The sequence below is a fragment of the Xiphophorus maculatus genome, chromosome 8 (genome assembly GCF_002775205.1).
Source record: "Xiphophorus maculatus strain JP 163 A chromosome 8, X_maculatus-5.0-male, whole genome shotgun sequence".
Lineage (NCBI taxonomy): Eukaryota > Metazoa > Chordata > Actinopteri > Cyprinodontiformes > Poeciliidae > Xiphophorus > Xiphophorus maculatus.
Window position 1 is genome coordinate 25863791 of NC_036450.1, and position 23629 is coordinate 25887419.

At 39.7% G+C, this 23629-nt stretch overlaps 1 protein-coding gene across 6 annotated transcripts in view; it reads left to right on the top strand.

The window, feature by feature from the left end:
* LOC102225918 (multiple C2 and transmembrane domain-containing protein 1-like) overlaps positions 1 to 23629 on the top strand; it is a 34604-nt gene that overhangs the window by 1633 nt on the left and 9342 nt on the right. The window contains exons 1-9 of one of the 6 annotated variants that reach the window (XM_023338270.1): positions 2638 to 2764; positions 14375 to 14495; positions 14570 to 14712; positions 14803 to 14882; positions 17149 to 17272; positions 21157 to 21195; positions 22539 to 22706; positions 22886 to 23016; positions 23251 to 23437. In XM_023338270.1, the coding sequence (XP_023194038.1) occupies positions 2705 to 2764; positions 14375 to 14495; positions 14570 to 14712; positions 14803 to 14882; positions 17149 to 17272; positions 21157 to 21195; positions 22539 to 22706; positions 22886 to 23016; positions 23251 to 23437 (1053 nt within the window). In that variant the 5' untranslated portion in view covers positions 2638 to 2704. Of the gene's footprint in view, positions 1 to 2637; positions 2765 to 14220; positions 14305 to 14374; positions 14496 to 14569; positions 14713 to 14802; positions 14883 to 17148; positions 17273 to 21156; positions 21196 to 22538; positions 22707 to 22885; positions 23017 to 23250; positions 23438 to 23629 lie in introns of those variants that run through there. The other 5 variants (XM_023338271.1, XM_023338266.1, XM_023338267.1 and 2 more) reach the window with 5 other exon arrangements.

The window sequence follows — 23629 nt, forward strand, 5'->3', positions numbered from 1 at the left end:
TATTCATATTATATGTATTTCACTACTCTTCCTAGACCTTAACAAAAAAAAAACACCACTGACTTCACCACTGTTTCAGTTAAACTCTCCACAATCCTGCACTGCATCACTATCACTGTCACGTGACCAAAACAAATATCACATGATCAACATCCGCCCTGGAACAAATGGCATCAAGATGCCGATAAATATCGGTTGTTAAAATCTGCCCAGTTGTATACATCGGGCCGTTACCGATACCGATCGCGCAAGCCTACTTTTTTGTATTTTTTTTAAACATTCGACAGTACAATAAACACGTTTTTCCAAACATTAGCACAACTTCCTCAAGATGAACAACTCCTGAGAGCAAAAAAAGAAAAAAAAAAGTCTGTTGTGCAAAAATACCACCTTTAATCTTGACGTCTTTTCAGTGACTGGGGTGAGCCTGCCTGTTGCTGCAGAATCTTCTCAAAAACTGGGTTGCAGTTGTGAGACTGTAACTCTGAGCTTATTTTTTGCATTGTATAACTTTGGTCTGTAGTTTGGGGAGACAGTAAATCTATTTCACATTGGTAGGATGCAGCTAAAGGAAGAAATATGGCCAGGGTGGTCTCACCTAGCAGAGAGTAATATGTCTGTATTTTAATCCAAAATGCAGCCAGTGTATTTGACTGAAACTGCTGCCTCTTTGTTGAATCAGAGGTGAGATCAATAAGCCATTCCTCCTCCAAGGAGCTGAAGTCAGCAGGTGGCGGTTTGGAATCCTGCACCAGGAAATATCCCAGGAAATGATTTGAAGAGAGATGTGTTGTTTCATGCCGTGTTCAGCTTCAGTGAACGATTTCAGATTCTCAAATCAGTCCATATTTCCATCCTTCACTTGCTGCTGCCACTTCCTAACTTTTCTGATGAACGATGTGACTCTACCTGCCAGATGTGGGAGATGCGTGTTTGTGCTCTGTGTCTGCAAGTTCAGCTCATGGAGTTTCAGGAACACGTCGCCGAGGCGCATCAGCTTCACGAGGAACTTGGTTTAAATATGTGGATCTCATGTGACAGTCTGAAGACCCTGGACAGAACATTCCAAACTGAACCGCTGTGTGGTCAGCCGAAAAAATCCAGGCCTGGACAGAGCTCTTTGGAGTAAAAGAACTTGTTTGCAAATACCAAGTTCCTTCATCTCTATCTATGAGTCTGAGACAAGTTATCAATAAGCAGTCTTTGTTACTGTCAGTGGCTGCATCCATATGTTCAGAGAACAGCAGTCGCCACGCAGCTTATCAACCAGCTGCTCCTCTATGTCTGTTGACATGCTGATGGTATTATTGGACAGAGGAATAGCCTGCAGTATTACTGGCTTCTGTGTCATCAGTCATGGTTCAAACAATATCCATAGCACAGTGATGTATTCATTTCTCCATGATTGTGTGCAGCTTTTTACGCCGTCTCACTCTGCAGGCCAACCTTATAGGAGCCAAGTTGAGCATTTGCCAGGACTGCTGAGCTCAGCAGTTTCTAAGTTTTTGTCTGAAATAGTCAACTGATGTTTTGTTTCGTCTCGGCTTGTAAGGCTTCAAAGTGTCACAAGCGAGCACTTTAAGACGGACTACACACTGGCTTCACCATTGTGCAGGTGAAGCCAAAGGAAAGACATCCTTCTTCTGTTTTCTACTCTTTGGCTCTTTGATGCCTCATCTTCTGCTTTGAGTTTTTATGGGAGCTCTATCACAAACCTGTGGAATATGCTTGCAGTGTCCAAGCATTCATGTTTTTATGCATACCATGACCCCTACTGCAATGTCTGTATGCCCCCACTAGGGGAATCACTGCACCAGTTGATGACATCAGATGTCTGTACACCAAGGAATTTTGTCTTTGACCATTTCCTTTGTTTTGACCAGATTGAGCCTTAGGTTGTTGTCTCTGTCCATATAGACATCTTTCTCTATAGATATACATATATTGATTTATCATTCCCATGAATGAGTCCCACAACTGCTGTAATATTCACAGGTTTATTGATGAGGATTTTCTTATATGTGGTAGTAGAGTGAACAGCTGTGGACTCTGAACTACAAAGTCTCACTGATGAAACAGAAAAGTTGATTTATCAATAAAATTGGTGTATTGCCAAGCTCTAAAACTAGTGAACGGGATACAAACAGATCATAAAACCAGAGGACATGTGGGATATAAAATAATTATAATGTCACTATAAGGGGATGAATGGGATGAAGGGGTTGAAGAAATAACATGTCAGTTGGAGGAAGTTCATTTTGGAAGCAAGCCTGACTTGAGATGCAGCCCAATCATAACATGTAAAAGTCGTAGTTAAATCTTTAAGAAGCCTTTCTGAAGCGACTGTTTGAAGAATGCTGGTTGCTTCTCTGTGGAGCTGAGTAGTAAACTGGAGTCTGACTCACATCTGGGGCAAATTAAAGATGTGGGGAGGAGTGGGATGGTGAAACTTGATTTCAGACTCAAGTTTCACACAGACGTCTGCAAATGTTAGAGAAAAGCTCCTTTTACATTTTTCATGTAATGTTCTGCAAAACTTTTGACCCCTCTATGTCAGAATACGAATCCTCTCTGCCGTTTACATGGTAACACCACATGTTGTAAAGAACTGAGGAGAGAAATATACATTTCTGGTAACTGTGCTGCGACGGACGTAAGAGGTTTGCCTGCAGCGGAGCTGGACAGTGTCAGCATTTCCTGAGGAATGTCAGAAAGGCTCAGCCTGGATCCGTATGGTACTGACACCCTGCTGGAGAGACTCCAGGTTTGTCTTCACTCTAAAGCACATAAAAGAAATCTGCCAGTAGTTATTTAGTTGCTTCTTTGAGCTTTAATAACACCAGCAGGCTATCGTTAAAGCAGCTATTGCTTCTAACTCTGAATGCTCTTGGACATTTTTGTTTAACTGCTTCTGCTTTGTCTGTTTAACTCTTTAGAAAATGTTGAAAAGTGAGCTTGGCTTTAGCCTTTCTCATATGTCCAGTGTCATGCCCAACATCAGGGGTGTTCCGATGCTATACTGATATGTTTGAGTATTGGCTACTAATGATAATAACCCAATACATTATCAGTAGAAATCATGGCTCTTTTTATTGCTTATTTTGTAGCATGGTATGTCAGAAAAGGCTGGGTCAAATGAAATCACCGAAACAGAGAACAATAGTCAACAGCAATGGGCATCAAAACAACAGACCCATTTATTATTAACCAGTGGGTCTGTGTGTGGGATACAAGCACTGCTAGGGTGGACTAAATGTTCGAGGTCCTGAATATGTTAGATTTTAGCTGCAAGCCGATATAATCCAACACTCCGATTTCCAATATTCATATCAGATCAATAGATTTTTCAGTCCTTCTGTTTTGTTTAAACCTGTGGTTCCCAAAGTATTCACCTTCTGACCCACAAAATGAGCATGTAAACCCACCCACTGGATGAACATTTGTTCTAAGTCAGCTAAACATGTTCGTATTAACAGCAGGAACAGCCTACATCTTGCTTTTATCTATTTGTAAGTACAGTTTTTTGATCTCTTCTAACATTCATGGTGTGCATATATATGCTTTACTATTCGTTGGAAACTTTGGGAACCACAAAAATCTGAAACCAAATATTGTAGATAATGGAACTGATTTTAACAGCAACAATGTCCCCAAAAACAGACTAATTAATTCATACAAGGTGTATACCTGTGACTGATCCAGCCACGGTACTATCCATCTGGTCCATCAAGAGTCGCTAATTTCATCAGTTTATAAAACCTTTGAAAATCTGTCGTTAGATATTTCTTGGCCCAGTCTAGACTTTTCAGTTTTTGTGTCTAGTTCAGTGGCGGTGGGGTATCAGCCTTGGTCATGTAGTTCCTGGTACAGTTGCAGTTATAGAATATGACAGCACTGGAAGATAACGGCTTCCTGGTAGCTTGACGCTACGGGCGAACATTTAACGTATCGTTTATCATTTATCACGATACATTTCTTATCATGATAAAAGTTTGATTCATCTTTGTCATGATGAATTTCAATTAATGGTGTTCAAAAACCCACAAAACTGTTTGTAGGGATTTTTAGTTTTACTATTTTACAACACTGTTCAAGAAGACCATGAATACTGATACTTATTGATGCTCTCATTGAACGAACAGTCTGCTTTAGTGACACACAACACACTTTTGTTATATGACTAGTGTCCTGAAGTAACATGTTACAAAAGGATGTGATTTGGCATTGGTATGTGTTGCTGTATCAGCCAAACAGTTACCTAAAAAAGAAGTAATAAATAGTTATTATTGTCACTCTATGGTCTTTGCTGCCTTATTGTTGAGATACTCAAAGTTAATAATTTCATGTGTGGGTCAGATCAGATGGTATGAGGGGGAAAAACTTCTTTTATCTGCACTTGTTGTTCCTGACATGTCTGTGTGACCCGATGAGGCCGTTGTCCTGTTTTCTCTGGTCATACCCTGAAGAGCACTCTTTTAGTTACTCCTAATCCACTGGGAAAGGATTATCATCCAGCCAAGCAGGCTGACTCGTTGCTGTCCTTCTGTCGTTTTTTTTTTTTTTTTTATTCAGCAACTTGACTTGGTCTCCTGCTTCCTTCTAGTCAGGGGCTATCTTTGAGACATTCTCAGTTTCTCTGCTTTTGTATATTTCTCAACTCTGTGTTGAACTTTAAGAGCTTTTTTTTGTGAGGGATCCTCTGGTGTCATCCCCGACCCTGGATCTTTTATTAAGCGAAACCCCGGTGGCAAGGCCCCGTCTAGCCATCCAAAGGTTTCTTCGCTGTGCCTCTTCAGATGACCCCTTCTGCCTCGCCTCGTCATGTGAACGCCTGCTGTCGGTGAGCTCTTTTCCTTTTGCTCCAGCATGAATCCAGTAACTGAGTGAGGAAAACACCAGTTCGGTTTGACAAAAGGAAAGTAGGAGATGGACTAAAGTAACACAAACATTTTCACTTAAAGTTCCAGTTCTACTAGAGACCAAACCAGTGTAAATCATGTTTTACATGAACATGTATGTATTGTTGTTGATGGGTGTCTGTCAGATTACGTAGACTCAGTATTTCTATCTCCTGTGGGTGATTGGTGACCCAGATGGTGAACCAGACAGCGGTCCAGATTATTCTGCTGTTATCCACTCAGATAAACAGGAAAATAGACTAAAAGGTGTTTCAGCAATATGACAACACCGTCGCACTCTAAGGTTTATACTCTGGTTACTGTCATGGTTTGATGTTCATGTATCTAGGGTTCATATGCGTATTTCCCACTCTGGGATACGGACGTCATTCCTGAACTGCATGATGGCTGGACATTCCTTTGTATAATCATATAACTACCTTCATTAAATAAAGTTTTTTTGTATGCTTGTTTTTGCTAAAAGTGATTTCTTTGCCTAAGTCATCTTCTTGGCAATATAGAGATGGGGATTTTTTTTGTTTGTTCTTTTAATTAGATTTTTTTTTTTTTATCAATTTCAAAAAATGACTTGGGCAATTATTTTAGTTAGGTGACAATATGATTGTTTGACCAGATGAAAATGAACTTGTGGAGCTCTAATGTGATATTGATTTATGTTTCTAGAAAGTAGTACAGACAATCCTAATGAACTGCAAACAGGAAACGTTTAGCTGGATTTAATGTAAGTGAGAATTAAACTTTTTTTTATTCAATAATTATAAATATCTGGTTTCAGATCAGATGTATGTTAAAAGTTGCTTTTGAGATTTTTGAACATTAAGGTTTTTATTTATATACCACTTCACAAGTTGAAGAGCTTCTCCTGAAGCCACATGAACAGATGACCTCTGATGTCTCCTTAAATTCAGATCTTTTAGAAGAACTTTAAATAAAAATAAAGTGTTTAACAGCCCAGAAGATGTTTTGTATCATTTTTAAATTTGTACCCCCAGCTCTACCTAGGTCTCCTATAAAGAAGGAACCGTTTCAATGTGGAAAAGAGTGTAAGATGGAAGTCTAAAACAGTCTGAGGGTTCCTGCAGAAAGAGTCTATTAGTTACAGTATTGATCACTGTCTGTAAGAGCAGTGTGTGTCTGTAAAGAGCCCACAAGCTTCAACCACCATCTTATTGAAGACTCTATGTATCTTCATCAACTCTTCTTATTTAATTTATTCCAAACCTCCCTATTCAGCATCTGTATCTTTTATCTCATAGTTATGAATATATCTTTTAATATAATTTGAAGTACATCCATCCATGGAATATGATGTCATTGACCATATTTTCTATTTTAGTGTACAATCATATAGGATTGTACACAAAATATTTTATATATATATATATATACACACACACATACAGTATATATATATATATATATATTTAAAATGCCTCTGTCTGCCTCTGTGTCACAAATGGCCATGCAATCATCTGTGGAAGCCAGGATTATGCTTTGGCTTCAACAAAGTACAATCACTTATTTTTCTCAATAACATTCAAATCAGTTTGTAACTTTAATATGTAATATGTTTTTAGTCTATATTTGATCATCCGTGTTGACTTTAAACTACAATATTAATAGTGTGTTTATCAGTTCTAATGTATAATCTCAGCTTGGATTCATTTCCCACATCATAACCAGGAATCTGAAACTGAAACAATGGCTGCTAAACTGATCCTGAAGCCTGACACACACGTGTGAGTAAAAACAAAGGCAAAGCTTTAAAATAGGCGTTCATTAGAATGCCTGATGGGATTGATTTGGTCTAACTCTATTCTCAGCTTTGCTTCCTGATTTAGTGCCATAGTTAATTCTGACTAAGCAGCTTGTTAGCGCTGGCAGTTCATGTCAGCCTTGTCATGTAAACTTCTTACCTCGTTCTGTCGCTGTTTCAGCTTTGCTGGTTGCACTCATCTCTTGTCTTTCTCCTTCCCAAGGAAAACTATCTGTGAGTCTCTGTTAGCAAATATCTTATGTACTGCTGATTTATACTATAAAAAAAAAAAACACATAAGCATTTTTTTACACAAAGTCTGGTGTGAAATGAGAATATACTTTTCCTGTTTTCGTTCAATTACGATTCCCAATTTTTTTTTTCTATTTATTAAATGCCAGAATAATAAGAAAGATAATTTTTTAAAGGGAATTTATATTACTATCTTCAAAGTCAAAAGTCTAAGTACTTTTCATTACTATTTGGTGCCATTGCCCTTAAACTGTGTGACTTGGATATCCTTCCACAAGCTGCTCAGTAATTTTGGCCCATTATGGGGGAAAATTGCTGTCAATAATATTGCAGAGTTATAACTTTGTAAATTGTATTTCATCACCTTCCTAAAATAAGTAATTATATGGCAAAATAAATAATCTTTTAGTTTTTATTGCCATAAGATGATTTAGGCAAAAAAAAAAAACACTTTTGGCAAAAAATGACATAGAAAGGTGACAATGTCATGAATTGGTGCGATGGATGTGGTGAGGCAGACGCAGCAGACCCAGGTAACGTGAGAAATGACGGTTTTAATGATAAATAAGTCCAAAATAGTCCACAAACAACCAGGCAGCACTACTGAGCAGAAGCCAGGGCTCAACGCCGGTAGCAACTGGTAAATTGACTGGACAACACGAAGGACTGAACGCACATAAGACAAGGACCCGACAAAGAACAGACACACAGGTGATACTAAATACACTGGGGGTAATCAGGGAACAAGAAACACCTGGGAACTAATCAAGGGGAGAACAGGACAACACGGAGACACAGAGACACCGAAAACTCGAAATTAACACACAGAAAACACAGAACACGACAGACAATTTGTACCTTGTAAGCTTTTATTCTCACAGATAAAACCTCTGATTTTACATCTACTGTATGTATAATTTGAAAAACACAAAACAAACACAAATCTTAATGTTTTTACATTTCTTGACTTGCATTTACAAATTTAGACTCCTGCGCATACATTTTTAATTGACAATAATCTGGCCCCAAAATAATTGATCTAAAACAGGAAAAGTTTATTATGATTTCACGTCAGACAGTGTGAAGAAGGATGCATGTGCCTTTTTATACAGCATATGTAAACCTGTGGTTTGAACCGTACCTCTGGTGGTGTCATCACTTTGATGAAACAGAGATTGGTTTTAGGGCCACCAGCAAGTCAAAGTGGAGGTAAGACCACGGTGTATCTCTGTCAGCTCAAAATAACTTCAACTTAAAAAAAAAAGATGAATGGAAATCATATTTTCACAAACTGTTGGGACACATCCTGTTTGCAGTAGATGGTCATTTGCATAAAAGTTTGTGGTTGCTTAAAAGAAAGCCTGTGGCAAACGCTGCAGTTTGTGAAATGACCGTAACGCCTGGAGCAAAGTAGAAAGTGTCAGGAAATTGTTCAAGAGACACAAAACCAACCTCATAAAAAATTTTCCGGTAGTGTTCTTTCAACCATTCATGCCCCGTTTCTCTTAAACTAATTTATTTTCGGAATTTAAATTAGCGCAATCTAATGGCTAATGGAAGCACAGTCAGTTCGTCCCAGCCACACTGCATGCTGAGGAAAAGGTTTGTGTATAGAGTTAATCAGTTTGGACTCTGAATATGACATACATTTAGTTTTCAATGTTTGTATGTGGCAGAGATCAGTCTCAGTCATTCCTCTCACCTGCTAGAAGACATTCGTTTTCTCCGTCCTCGGCGGCGCAGCAGCAGGTTGCTTCTGCTTTCTGGCTCCTGGTTACCTGCAGCCCAGCGGAGCTGTGAATAATTTATGCTACCTCTTGTTGCTAACAGCTTTGATCTTAGAGATTGGACACTTTTACGTTGCCACACTCATGGCTTTTGCTCAGCATTTCTGCTCCGTCATGTTTTTATCAGATCTCGGCTGTCTGGATGGTCTGACCTCAGATGAGTATCAGTTCTTGCTTCTCCTTGCAGATTTTGCCTCATTACTGGAATAAGTCATACTATGTGTTATATGCAGTGCTGATCTGTGAGACTGGGAAAGTAAATGTATTTTTCTCTTTATCTTGAACACTTTGTTGGGATTCTATGCAATGAACTGACACAAAGAGCTTTACTGGGATGTAAAGCGGAAGGAAAAGGATGTACGGCTGTACGATAAAACGATAACGACACCTATTGCGATAGAAACGTGATTAATAGCAATAGAAAATACATCAGATAGAATTTTGATCGTTTCACTGAGCTGGGATCCAGAACCCCACAGCATTCTGGGGGATGTAGGCAGATGAAAGGCTTTAGCTGCTCAACCTCTCATGGTCAGCTAAGCAAGGTTGTTCTGGTGGCATCAACTAATTCACTCACTCTTTGGTTACCTAGCAACAACTTGCTGAGTAACATGTGTAGCGGTAGTTTCATGATGCTCCCAACATGCTTTGGCGTCCGCATGACTCAAAGTGAAGATCCGACAGACATGATGATGATGATGATGATGATAACGTTGAGAGTTGATGCAACGAGTTGCAAAGACGCATCAGTGTGACTGCTGCTCTCCGTGTAGCACTGTCTGAGTTACTATTATAAATGTGCACAAATCTTTGTCTATATTCTGCTGATGGCAAAAAAACACAATTTCACAATGGTGGTGTTCTCCATTAAATAAGAAATGAAATTAAAATCACACTTGTTAAGCTTGTTCACACAATAAGTGATTAAAAATCAAGGCAGTGACAGATATAAGCAATTACATGAGATATATTCAGAATTCAGCCATGATGCTACCGCTCATTATCTACCAACCAATCAGAGGAGACGTCAGCATCTTATTGAGGCGTTGGAGCGACAAGCCCTGCCTCACTTGGGAACGGCAACATATGCGGCGCTTTGAGGGAAATTACAGTATGCAATTATGGATTCAACACGTTTGAATGACACACAACTTTTTATGAACTATGATGCTGTGAGAGCTCTGGTGGAGCAGCAGACCGTCAGAGAAAACACTCGTCCCCAAAGTGATTCATGCCTTTCAAAATATTGTACAACAATAAGTGTTTCACCCTGTTACCTTTAATCAGAAACTAGAACACCAGCTGCATTTACAGGCCAGATTAGTAGTAAATCAAGGTCACCTCAGTAGTAGTTCATACCAAGTTTAACTGCAGCGCCTCTATGTGATGATTTTAACTGAATAAAGAACCAACACTAAAATACAGATATACAGTAGATAAGAGATATGCTCTTATAATTGTATCACACTATTTTGTGGTAGTTGTTGTAATGCTGGAGAACAAGACAATAAAAAAGTATTCACAACTTGTTTTGGGCAACTGCATGAATCAAAGTTCTGCGAACATGAAATATTGCTCTGTATTTAATCATCTTATTTTCATATTTATTGATGTTCTAATGGAACCAGCAGAAGGGAAGATAATATAAGAAACTATTCTTAGAATGCAGCCCGTTTCAGTAACACTGGGGTACAAAAAAATATTTTTAGAAGTTGTCTTTGTTTTTTCAACTGAACTAGGACTACAGTATTTGGGGTTGTAGAGGTTGTAGACCCCTCCTCTGGTTTGTACAAATCCACACTTTGCTTTTCAGATTAGACTTTTTAAAACATCTCTGAGGCCAAAACTCACAGGCCGTTAAGCAACACTTGGATTACGAGGCAACAGGAATCCTTAACGACCCCCCCTGCAGTTCGCAGCGATCCATCCGGTTTAAACGCTGGAGCAATCTGCTGCTCTCACACTCCAGACTCATTTATCATCGCCATCGATCTGGACGTTCACAGGGCCTTGTGTGAATGTGTTGACAGGATGCAGGATTCCCAGCGGCTTCCTGGCATTTAGGACGCAGCATGGAGAGATGGATGTTAACTTTTCGCTGTTGCTTACTGGCAGAGTGGAGCGCGTTCTGTCTGACACATCATACGTATCCACCACGGCGTAGTGGGACCAGACAGAGAGATTCTTTTTTAAATTACTTACAAGAATACAGTCATGACATTAGCAGCGTGAAGACACAATATTACCAGAAGAACATCATGAAATGACCAGAAAAAAAGTTATTTTTATGGGAGCAAAGCTGATGGAGTTATCAAATTGTTGAGACTTGATTTTATTATTGTGAGTTTATTCTTGTATTATTTTGTCTTAGTTGTTGGATGACTTTGTTCTTGTAATAATACTGACTTTATTGTCGTGCAACTTTTTTCTCACAATGTTATGACTTTGTTCTTGTATTTTGAGGTTATTCCTGTAATATTTTGACTTAATTGTCAAATGACTAGTCTCATGATATTATGACTTCATTCTGGTAATATTATGAACTTTTTCTTGTACAACTTTTTTCTCGCAACATTATGATTCACTTCTTGTATATTCATTATTATTTTTTATCCTGGCTTGATATGCATCAAGCCAGGAATTGATGCATCATATGCATCAAATATCAGTTTCAAAATGTTATATTTAATCTTGTGTGGATCATTCTTGAAATGATAAAGGAAGATTTTACTAAAGTTTATGGTTATGGTTTCATTACTTTTTTTGGATCACGACAATCAGATTTAGAAAGAACATTGTTGCCAGTTGTCATCATTAGCAGCATTATGAATTTGTCATGGTGTCAGGAGGAGACACAGCAAACATTCAATTCAAACATTCAAACAAGCAGAGGGGGAGAAAATGCTTTCACTACGGCACACACACTAATGGCCACAAGATGGAAATAAACATCGTCTTAGTGCTCAAACGATTAATTGTGATGAATCGATTATTGAAATAACCGTCAACTAATCATCAACTGGAGTATAAAGACTTAAAAAAGGACATTTTCTGAAAGAGCTGTAATTAAGCCAAAACTGTGCAAAAATAAATTTACATTTTGAATTTAAGATAATAATAATAAAAAATTTAATTAAAAAACACCTGGGACCTCGTGCATAAAGCGTGCGTGCATTGTTCTGTCCCATATTTTACGCATAAGTCGGCATGTATAAAAATTAACTTTGCGTCAAAGTTTGCGTAAATATACGCACACTTTTTCGCTGGTGTGAAAATCTGCGGCAGCCACGCAAACTTTTTCTGTGGACAATATCAAACTACAAAGCGTCAAAAGTCACTTAAATCCATTGAAATCTGACTCCTTTCGGTGTTATTTAGACCAAGACCCATCAAACCCGATGTTTTTCATGATTTTAATATTTTATTGTTTAAACATAAACAATGAAACTGAACCACATTTATCCTCAGACAATAATCTAACACGCACACAAAATAAAGAAAATAACAATAAATGTATATGAAAACCTTGCTTAATGTAAATAGTACGTTTTCTCAGTTTTTGTCTCATAAAGATGTAACTCATTGGTCCGAAGTGCATGAAATGCATCTATGGGGTCATTTCATTCTCACTAAAAGAAGAAAACAGGGTTGGATCAGCAGATTAACTTCAACCTGCTGATTAAAAATAATCAACAGGTTTGATTATTTTTAAGGTGATCAAGGTGTGAGGTAATCACATGTAGGCTATATACTGTAAGTAGCTGCATTAAGGTGAGCCGCGTAATTGTGGAGCGTTTTGGCTCAGATGGAGAACATCGCCAATGGAAGGATTCAGAGGGAGCGATTGATCATATTGATCTGCTGGGAAATGTTGATGATGGTTTATGAGTGTTTAGAATAATCCAGACTGAACATCCTGGAGCTCTGAGCAAAACTCAAAGAGCCCTGCGGTACCGGTACCGGTCCAGCTGCAGTCATCCTTCAGTCGAGCCGCCCGCTTTGTGAATGCGCCTTATGGACATAAAGCATCCTAGTATTTAGAATAAACGTCCACATTCCCATTCAAAGGACTCTCTGACTCTCTGTCTGTCTTTAAATCCCGGCTGAACGCTACTGATGTTCAAACAGTATTGCATTTGCAGGATCTCTCTCTCTCTATTTTTATTTGGATTTTTTCTTCTTTAAAATGTATTTTTATTTCTGTGAGGTGACATTATGTGTCCTCAAAGCACCTTTGAAATAAAATATATAATTATTATTATTATAAATACTTATACTGCTTCAAACAAGGACGTTGCCATGGTTATTGCTTCACATGGTGTCAAACTAACGGGTATTTACACCAATTTGCATATGTATTTATGATGGCGACAGGGCGAACCAGCAGCTGCTCTCTGTTTCCCGCAAATTAGGATTTATAAAGGAAAGGTGCGTGGCCACGTGCGTGCGCACGGCTTTCTGAATCTGATTTTTTTTGTGCGCCGCACTTTTCAAAAATTTTCCGTAGGCCAACTTTTAGTGTGACAACTGCGCACTCTTTTATGCATGAGGCCTCTGGTCTGTAAATATGTTCTCCTCATGTGTTATAGTTTAGCTTCACCTGGTTAAAGTTTTGTAGAAAAACAAACAAATTCTCCTTATTAAGCACCTTCTGATTTCCAATTATTAATGGGTTCATCCAAAAACGCTCACAGGTCAGCCGATGTATTGATGTTAAGTCCAGCAGCACTTCTAACATGTTGATGTTAAAAGTATTTCATTATCTGCAGATGAATTATTTACTACAAATGATCAAGCATTCACTAAAGTAATAATCTGCTATTACATTTTAGGCTATAAAATATTTATTTTCTTATTTAAATAAGGATTTTATTTATTTATTTGCATCTTTTAATGTCTTTCTAATATTGCATAAAAAGGCTTACATATTTTTTATTCGATTAATCGATTAATCGTCAGAATAACTGATAGATTAATTGATACCTAGAATAGTTGTTAGTTGCAGCCCTACGTCGGTTTTTAATATGGAAACAGTTTGACTTACTGGGTCGATACCAACTAAAATCATCCAATACAGTAATGCAAATATATCATATCTTCCCAACATATGTACAATCTTTCTTAATCGTTTTTAGTGCACAGACAGCATGTTGCAAATATTACACGCTTTGCAAAAAATACTGTACATATTTTTAACACAACATTGTAACATTTTTCCGTATTCCTTTATATTTTCCTCCCATGCAGTTGGACTTTTTTTGCAAGACTTTGAAGTGAAACATTTTGCCCTTGGTAAAAATTGATAACTTTTGGTTGCATCTCATCTGAAGTTTTACTCAAGCCCAGACTTCCTCGTTCAAAGGTGCTGATGTGGAAAGGGTAGCTGTACAAAAAAACGGAAGAAACATCATCTAGCATCAGTGCGGTCGGTCGGGAGGAAGCTTGAATCGTGTAATTTCCTGTCGGCCGTCCTCTGAGGGATCAGTTGAGTTACACACTCTAGTCAGTGTCAGTATGAATGCAGCAAAGACAGAGAAAACTCTGATCCAACACCTGCAGGAAGACTCTGGCATTCCTCTTCAGAATGTTGGTGAGTTTGCATCGACGCGGGTTCACGCAGCAGCAGTGGCTCTAACGAATGTGTCCGTCTCTCCTGACAGGGCATGGGGGCGTCCTGCTCCTCGGGGAGCCCCTCTGAGGCAGCCACCCCCCCACCAGGGATGTATAAGCTGGAGATCGAGCTGAAGCGAGGACACAACCTCGCCATCCGAGACCGAGGAGGTGCTTGTGGACGTCTTTCTTCTGCTTTTTTTTTTTTTTGCCTCTGTGGATGTGTTAACAGTTGATCTGTTCAGGCTCCAGCGATCCCTACGTCAAGTTCAAGCTGGCTGGTAAAGAGGTGTTCAGAAGCAAGACCATCCACAAAAACCTCAACCCGGTGTGGGACGAGAAGACCACGCTCATCGTGGACAGTCTGAGCGAACCGCTCTACGTCAAGGTAAAGATTAAAAACACACAGAAGACATTTTGAAATCGATGGCGAAACAGAACCAGCAGTCAGTGGAGATGTTGTGTTGCTCTCCTGCAGGTCTTTGACTATGACTTTGGTCTTCAGGACGACTTCATGGGTTCTGCTTTTCTTTACCTGGAGTCTCTAGAGCAGCAGAGGTCTGGTAGACGTTCCTGTCATCATGTAGGATTTGTGTCATGTTACAGACGGGCCTAAGAATCCAAACTAGCTCATTGCGCTGTAGTTCCAGTCGTTTAGGTCGTCTTTGTGGTTGTTGTTCTTCTCTCTGTGGTGGTTAGTGGTTGCATGTCTCTGTTGCTGTTCTGTGTTTCTCTTCTGAGCAACGTTAGTTTCTCTCTTGACCATTCTACCGTCCGGTGGCTGTTGTCATCCTCGTAGCTGCTTATGTGTGTCTCCGTGTCGTTTTGTGCTGCTTTGTGCCGGTTGCTGTTGCATGCCTCCATGTGAGCCACCTGTCTGTGGTTGGGGTTGCCAGATTTTGACAACTGAAATAGGACCTGTACCAACTTCCACTTTCCTTGTTTTGAGAGGAAACACTTTCATGTTGACCTAAAATGTAGCTGTAAGTCACCCATGACTGTTGGTTGTGTTGATGTAATGTTTCAACCTAAATGCCTTTCAACAGACTTGTTTAACGGAGAGCCTTTATTAATTCATTTATTTTTTATGCACATATCAAAATGTAGATGTGCACCGCATCACAAGACAATTTTCTTTCACAGATTCATTTCAATATAAATTATATTTGAGAGAAAAAAAACAGTTCTTTATATGTGAAGCTGAATTTCAGTATAATTTAATAACAAAGACTCGGTTCATTAAAGTGGTTGGTAACCAATAAGACATCAGACTCTTTGGAGAATAAATGCACTTTTAGCTTTAGTGATAGATTCCCATCAGGACAGTGACGGCTCCTCCACCACCAGTTTCTTTTGCTAACTAGCTTTTTATTGACTCTAATTTTCACTGTGCCTTAAAATGAGTTTTTATTAGTGACTAAACACATTAAGGTCTCCACTTCTGACGGCTTAAATTACAGAAGAAAAGTATTTAAAGAAAATTAACTTCAGTTCTAGGTTTCATGGTCCTAAGAGCCTACTTACTGCTTCATGCACACAGTAATGAAAAACAAACAAAATATACTTTATGATTTCTCTGCATCGTCTGTTAGCTAACAGGATCAATGTTGGATTTATGGGTTGGAACATCAGAGCAGAGATAAAATCACATATGTGAACCAGAAGAGCTTAGAAAGTGGCTTGGCCCGAGAAACGGGTCAGATGCTTCTCTAATGTGGGTCATATAAACGTCCCACACCCGCCTCCATCGGACCTGTACAGGTAACTAACCTGTGGTCATTATGTAACCTGTAAACAGTCCCAGCCTGTTGTTAAACAGATTTTCTAACCGTGTGGGCTCAGTATGCAAATGTTGTTGTGGATGGTCAGCAACCCTGTCTGTGATGGTTTTGGTTCCCCCTCCGGTCCACTTCCATGTGTTGCATGCTTTTTTTGCTTTCCTCTGTGAGCCTTTTGTGTCTCTGGGAGAGATTTTCTTCATCTCCTTCCTGTTGCTTGTGCTAGTTTGTGGTGAACATCTGAAACTGCATTTCACACTCACACAGTAGAACAAGCTCACATGCCTTCCTTGCACTTAGCATGAAAATGTTCAGTTTTCCTGCGACAGACTGGCGACCTGTCCAGGTGACCCCGCCCTCGCCCGAAACGTTAGCTGGAGATAGACACCAGCAGCCCTCATGACCCCACTAGGCACAAGGGTTTAAGAAAATTGATGGATGTTCAGTTTTCAAGTGTCAGCATGTTGGACTCTATGCATTTCAGCTTTCAAATTAAATTCGCTTCATTTTCACTTTAAGTCATAAGACTTTGCCAACAATTAATTCATTCCAAACAATCCTTTTTCAAAGTGAATATTTCCCACTCTGATATTGATGACGATATATTTGTTGTACATTGTGCAGCTCTCATCCAAACCTACATGACCCGTGTAATAAGGTCACCTTGTTAAATCATGTATTAAATCTGTTTAAACTCCATTTTTTTTATCAAAATGTGCTCAATTTTTCAACTCTAACTCCATCCTTATTACCTGACCTTCAAGATATAATAACTGATTTAAATAGAGTCTCTGCTGGTTGAAAGATGTCCAACAGCAACACATCTGCTAAAAAAAACAGAAAACCCCCCATTAACATCCATGAGTCTGGAACTTAGCTCCAGTTAGAAATCCCAGATAGAAAAATACATATTTATTAAAAATCCTAATACTCAAAAATAACAACTATCCATGCAATATGAAGAGCGAAACATGCTTTTTTTTTTTCTGCTAATGTTTTTTCATGTGGGAGCATGACTCCAGCACACACACATGCTTGTGTTGCAGGACGATACCGGTGACTCTGGTGCTGAAGGACCCGCAGCTCCCCAACGAGGACCTGGGCTCTCTGGAGCTGGCAGTTACCCTGACGCCTAAAAGCAGCCCCATGGAGGAGCCTCGAGACACGGCGGTGTGTACTCATATTCTCTGTCAGATACGGTCGATGTCGCTGTCAGCTAGGGATTTTTTTTGCAATGTCAGACATCTGATAAATTAGCTTGTTTAGCTTCACAGGGCAAAAACAGTGGTTCACTCTAAACCAGTAGACAGAAACAAGCCTAATTCGCTTTTTCTTTTTTTTTTTTTTTGCATCATTTTAAAAGTTTGTTCCAAGTTTGCTCATTATTACTTCAGGACTAAGAATGTGTCCAGCTCAGGGGACAAGCTGGGTTGCTATAGATACAGGTTAGCAGAGTTCTCACTGTTCCTATAGAAATCATTTATATCATTCCTGGCTCTTTGTCCTCATTTTGTTATTTGTATCTTTTATTACAGTCTTCAAAATGCTGCCAGAACCTTTCTCAGTGTTTTTGTAACCAAATATTGTTGGCAACCCCAACAAGAAGTTGACTTCTTAAGAACCTTTTTACTTCAAAATAAGAGTCCTAAACAACAAACCGCTGGGTGCCAAGATTTGAGCACTCGCCGTTTTGATGATGAAAAATTTCACAGTGTTTAAACATTGATTAAACTTTAAAAAATATTTAGCTTTATGTTATTAAAGCTAAAGTTTAACCAGTAATACTTTTATAACAAATTTATGTCAGATCATGATTTCTAGGTTAATGTCAAGTTGTCATAACAAAGACGTTTTGAATAATGTCAACTTTGTATTAAAAGTGTCATGATTTACCGAATGACACTTTATGACAACAGTCATAAATATTCATAAAGACGTACTCATGTTCATGACAGGTGTTATGTCATGTTTATGATGGTGTCATGACAGTCTTATTCATAACCCGTCAAATAAAGTGTTACCAAAATGATTACAGATGCCAAAAAGTGAAATAGTGCCAGCAGATGTTAAAACAGAAGAGCAGCTAAACAGAAAAAAAAGTCTTTAAAAGATAAATCCCTGCAACACCCTATTAGTTTCTGTTTTCACCAGTTTCACCGTGGTGCTGCAAATAATGAAGTATATTTTTCTTCCACAGAATGCTGAATATTATATTGTTGAATATAATATTCAGCGATAAATTGCTGAATATTATATTTATAAACTTGTTGATTAAAGAAAGTCTCCAGTTAGATCTTCCACATGTTTGTGTTTCCTGCAGCGAGGCGAGGTTAAGACGTATCGGTGGAAACCTTATGTGAATAAAGTGAGTGTAGCCGTGCTTTAGCTTGTAGCGTCGCCTCCTTTAGCTCCTTTAGCTTCACCTCTGAGTTTAACTAGCTTGTTCCTCAGCAGCCTGATTAGAAAACATTCAGAGGACCTCTGTGAAAGGATTTCTACTCTCTGGCATTAACGTTACTTTTGTGGTATTGAATTTTAAACCTTTTAGTTTTACGCCTGATAACCCTCCAAAGGAATGTTGGATCAGATGCCCCATATGACACAGATACTTCCCCCCATATCAGCAGCTTCTGTATGGAGGAAGCCCATTTTAGCTGCTTTTATGTGCGATCCTATCCTTTCTGTCCGGAATCAAAGTTTTATGACGGCAGGGAAAGGCAGGAACCCAGATGGAGCCGTAAACGGAGAGGTGGTTGAAACATCACCCTCATTACTGGATGAGCTGCGCTTATTTATTCATGCCAAAATGCAGACATCAAGGTAAAAGCTCCATTCATACATAACCCCAGGACGGCTTTTTCCGTTGCCAGAGTTCTGTGTGAAATTATCTACGTGCCATGGAGGGTTCCTGCACAGCTGACCGAGGGGATGTAACCTCCACTAAAACTAACGGCTCTGATTTCTTTCTGTGGAGTCTGGAATTCTGCTAGCGTATCCTATTAGCATGTAACATCTATAGAGCTGGTGAAGGCTGCGTTCACACAGCAGGCGAATGCGACTCAATTCAGTTGTTTTTACCCACATGAACCATATGTGACTTTGTCACGGCGGTCTGATCGGCCCAATTCTGATGTTTTCAAAAACAACAAAAAAAAGTTGATTTGTGCCACTTTTGTATGTAGAACTAAATGTGATACATATTTGATTGATTTCTGCAGTCCAAATGGTTTATGTCACTTTTTATGTGACTTTTCTATCGTTGACATGAGACGTGCATCATATTTCTGCACCAGAAGACGCCAGACTGGATGTAAATGATGGCTGAAAAAACTCACGATTATGAAATTATGAAAGAAGTGCATCACATCACAATCCCCCCACTCCTGGTCCGACTACACGTCCAATCAGATTCTGATTGGACGTGTACGCTTCGTGCAGTGAACGCTTCACTAAAGGCCGTTGCCGTTACTTGTGCTTTCTGTTTATTAGCTTCCTTCATTTTGTTATGATTTTGTGACATTACGGTTGCTCCCATTGCTTTAAAAATTTGAATTAGACTTCCATACACAGTGTGCTGCTATGCAATGTCAACGTATTTTTTGTCATGAAACGATAAAAAAAAAGAAAGGTTTTCAGCAAAAAAATCCTAACTGAGCATGAAGAGCTGCTGTGTGAACGCAGCCTAACTTGTTCCAATTGTGTTACAAATGACCAAAGGCAGCTTTAAAAGAATAATTATACAACTGCATTGTGCAAAGGGCTAACATTTAAAACTGCGTTTAGTATTTTCCCTTGTTCCTTAGCGATGTCCCAATCAGGACTTTTTGTCCTGGATGCCAGTCATTGTTTAAATTTGATGGCGGCAGGTATTTTATCTCCACTGGAGTTGGGACTGTAACGTTCTAACATTCCTTCAGTTGAAATATGCAGAGATTTATGATTTGTTTCTAAAAACATGCAGCTACTGTCTTAAATAAACTCATATTTTTGCTGCTGTTGATGAAGTGGTAAGCTAGCGTTAGCGTGTGTCCTCTTTGCTTTAATATCACTTGTTGATCTTTTGACTCAGTTGAGGTTAAGTTGTATGACAGACACCTACAGAAAAAAGTGAAAAACGTTGCTTTCCTGCATCGAAAATGTTGTGTTTGGCTTTAAATGTAATCAAATTTAACAACTAAATTTAATACCAACCGCTTCTCAAGAGACGCCTGATCGTAATCATTTAACAAAAATCTTGATTAGGACCTAATGTTGACTGGTGGGATCAGATGTGAACATCCCTGTCATGATAAAGAAATATTTTGTCTGAGTTATATTTCCTCTGAGTCTCTGAAAAAAACATTGGAGTGATACATCTGATTTTCAGCATCTTTTTTCCGCTAGGTGTGTAGACTGGGCTCGGTTCTGAATGGTTGTTTCAACCCAGGTTGGATGGATCTATGTAAGATGGCAGGAGGTGGAATCTATGGATTTTGTAGTAAATTCACTGAAATAGGTTCTGTTCTGTGACAGTTTTAGCAACAATAATATGTATATTTTATTTCAGTAACTGCTTTAGAAATTAGAGAACCCTTTCATATTCAAAAACTCTCATTTCTGATTAAATTGTTGCTGCAAAAAATGCTTGAAGTTCTTCACAGTTCTGTATTTTGACGTTTGGGATTATTTTCTGTTCAGAGTCTTCAGATACATTCTATGCTCCAAGTCATTAAGCACAGCTTGTCTCATCCATATATTATTCACCATATGAAATAATAATAAGCCGAGTCTCAGTCTGAAACGCAGCTCTAGTCAGAGGGATGGATTCAGAATCAGGCGACAGCACGCTGAAGAAGTGTGGGAAAGAAATGAGCAAACGGGAAAATCATCAGAACTGAAAATAAATGAAACATCTGTTTATGTTGCTTTATTAATGGGCCTTAAATAAAGCAGCACGTCTCCCTACCTCATGGTTTAGCTTCAGTTAGTCCCAGTAGAGCTGATCCTCTAGTGGCTTTAGGTCAAGATGTTTAGGTTTCAATGTATAAAAGCTGAACAGTGTTTAATGTCTTCAGACCATGCTGCTCAGGAGGTCCTGGAAACGATCCACAAAGGTAAACACCATCACCACCTTGTGTGTGTGTGTGTGTGTGTGTACAGCCACAGCATCCTCCACCAGCTTCCTGTCACTTCTCCTTCACCATGTCTGCATTTCAAAGCGGTGCCTCCATTTTGTGTTAGAGTTCTTGTTGCTGCTGTCGGTTCCGTTGGCTGAGGCTCCGCTCTCCAAGCCGGATCCGGTGGGACGTTTCTGGAGCAAAGTGATCCAGAGCATGCACATTACATAACTGATTTAACTGATCTTTTTAAAATTATTATTTAAGTATCAGGCACAGATAAAAATAAACCAACGGCTTCAGTGTTAAGTTTTAAGGCTAAGTTTTAATAACTCCGCTTTAAGTTTTAAAGTGGAGTTATTATGTAAAATCTACTTTTTGTTTTAGCTCTATTAATCTCATAATATTATTAATTCATCAACAAAACACCTGGAGTGTGGCTTTGATTTTATTTTTGACAAATCCTTTCACTTCTAGGGTTACATAAATCCTTGGTCCCACGAAACACTCCCTGCTTCCACAAAGCTCCGCCTTAGAGCTGCAGTCCTCAGCTGAGCTTCTGCCTCACAGAGCGCCGCTCCCCCTGCTCCTCCCGCACGCCGCTCCTAAAGACTAGCCAGCAGCAATTAGCAAACACCTGGTGGATCTGCGAGTCCACTGAGCTCGTCATACAAACGACTTCTTAATGGCTTAATGGAGAAACAGGAAGCAGGAGTTTCTTAAAAAGACAGAGGCCTAATTTCAAGTTGTGAACCCAGTGTGTGGTGTGTCTGTGTTCAGCCCCCTTGTGTCTGAACGCTGTAACGCCACCATTTGCTGTTTTTTTTTTTTTGCTTTATTTTTTGGCTCATTTTGCTTTGCTCTGGCATGAATGGATGAACAGTGTCTGTGGAACATCAATCAGTTAGCTTTAGGCCTGGACTTTGACTGGACCACAAGTCAAAGCATTTGCACCGTTTGGTTGTAGGGTTAGCCTAAGGCTGCATGTTCACAGCTGCGTTGCAGTTATTAGGTTTAGAGAACAGTCATCGTTCACACAGGGCCATGTAGGTTTGGATTATTTTTCTCCCATAATAAAAAACACCTTCACTTAAAAACGCCACTTTGTGTTTGCTTGAATTGTCCTTGACTTTTCCTAAATTGGTTTGATTGGTGTGAAAAACAAGCAAAAAATTTGGAGATCAGGAAAACGGTTTGTCCTGCATGTCTTATTCCTCGCTTTGAGATGAATACATTCCTTTGTGTGTGTGTGCGTGTGTGTGTGTGTGTGTGTGTGTGTGTGTGTGTGTGCGTGTGTGTGTGTGTGTGTGTGTGTGTGTGTGTGTGTGTGTGTGGATCAGCAGCAGCAGTCATTGCGTCTCACTGACGTGCATCGGAAGTCCCAGCTGTGGCGAGGGATCGTCAGCATCACGCTGATCGAAGGTCGGAACCTCACGCCCATGGACCCCAACGGCCTGAGCGACCCCTACGCCAAGTTCAGGCTGGGGCCACAGAAGTACAAGAGCAAGGTGGGTCAGACGTGACGTGACCTCTGCTAGGAACCAGGCAGCATGACGTCACTGCAGGTCATTTACCTGGTACCCAGGTTCAACTGAAATCCAGTTTCACCGAGTCCAGTTTGGGGAGGGGATTAAGAATTGTGTGTGTGTGTGTGTGTGTGTGTGTGTGTGTGTCTGTGTGTGTGCAGACGATGTCGAAGACCCTGAGTCCTCAGTGGAGGGAGCAGTTTGACCTTCATCTGTATGAGGAAACAGGAGGCGTTCTAGAGATCACAGTGTGGGACAAAGACACGGGGAGGAGAGACGACTTCATCGGACGGTCAGAACCAGAACCAGCTTTATTCAACGTGTTCGCTTCCACTTTTCTCCCAATGAACACTTTTTAAATCTATGAACATAAGAAGGACTGGGCTGAGGAAGTGCAGATAAGCCTGGTGTTGATGTGATTCAGTAGAACCAGACCATCGACCGTTTCCTGGTAGACCAGTAGATCCTCTACTGGTTCCTGTGACATCATCTGAAGAGTTACCCAGCCTGTCTGCTCCTGTTCCAGCTCCCAGTTGGACCTATCCACTCTGAGTAAAGAGAAGACCCATCACCTGGAGCTGCCGCTGGAGGAGTCCCGGGGCGTCCTGGTGCTGCTGGTCACGCTGACGGCGTCGGCGGCGGTCTCCATCGCCGACCTGTCCCTCACACCGCTGGAGGACCCAGAAGAACGCAGAGAGATCCTCAAACGATACGTCAGTGGCCTTCTGACGTTCACATCTCACATCCACTAACTTTAAAACAATACTTCCATTAGCCAGGCCTGTCATGATAACACATTTACTGGACCATTAATTGTTGTCCAGTTTATCACGATAATCCTGGTGACTATCGTGATAAACGATTATATTGTTTTTTCAGACGGAGTAAATTGATAGTGGCATAGC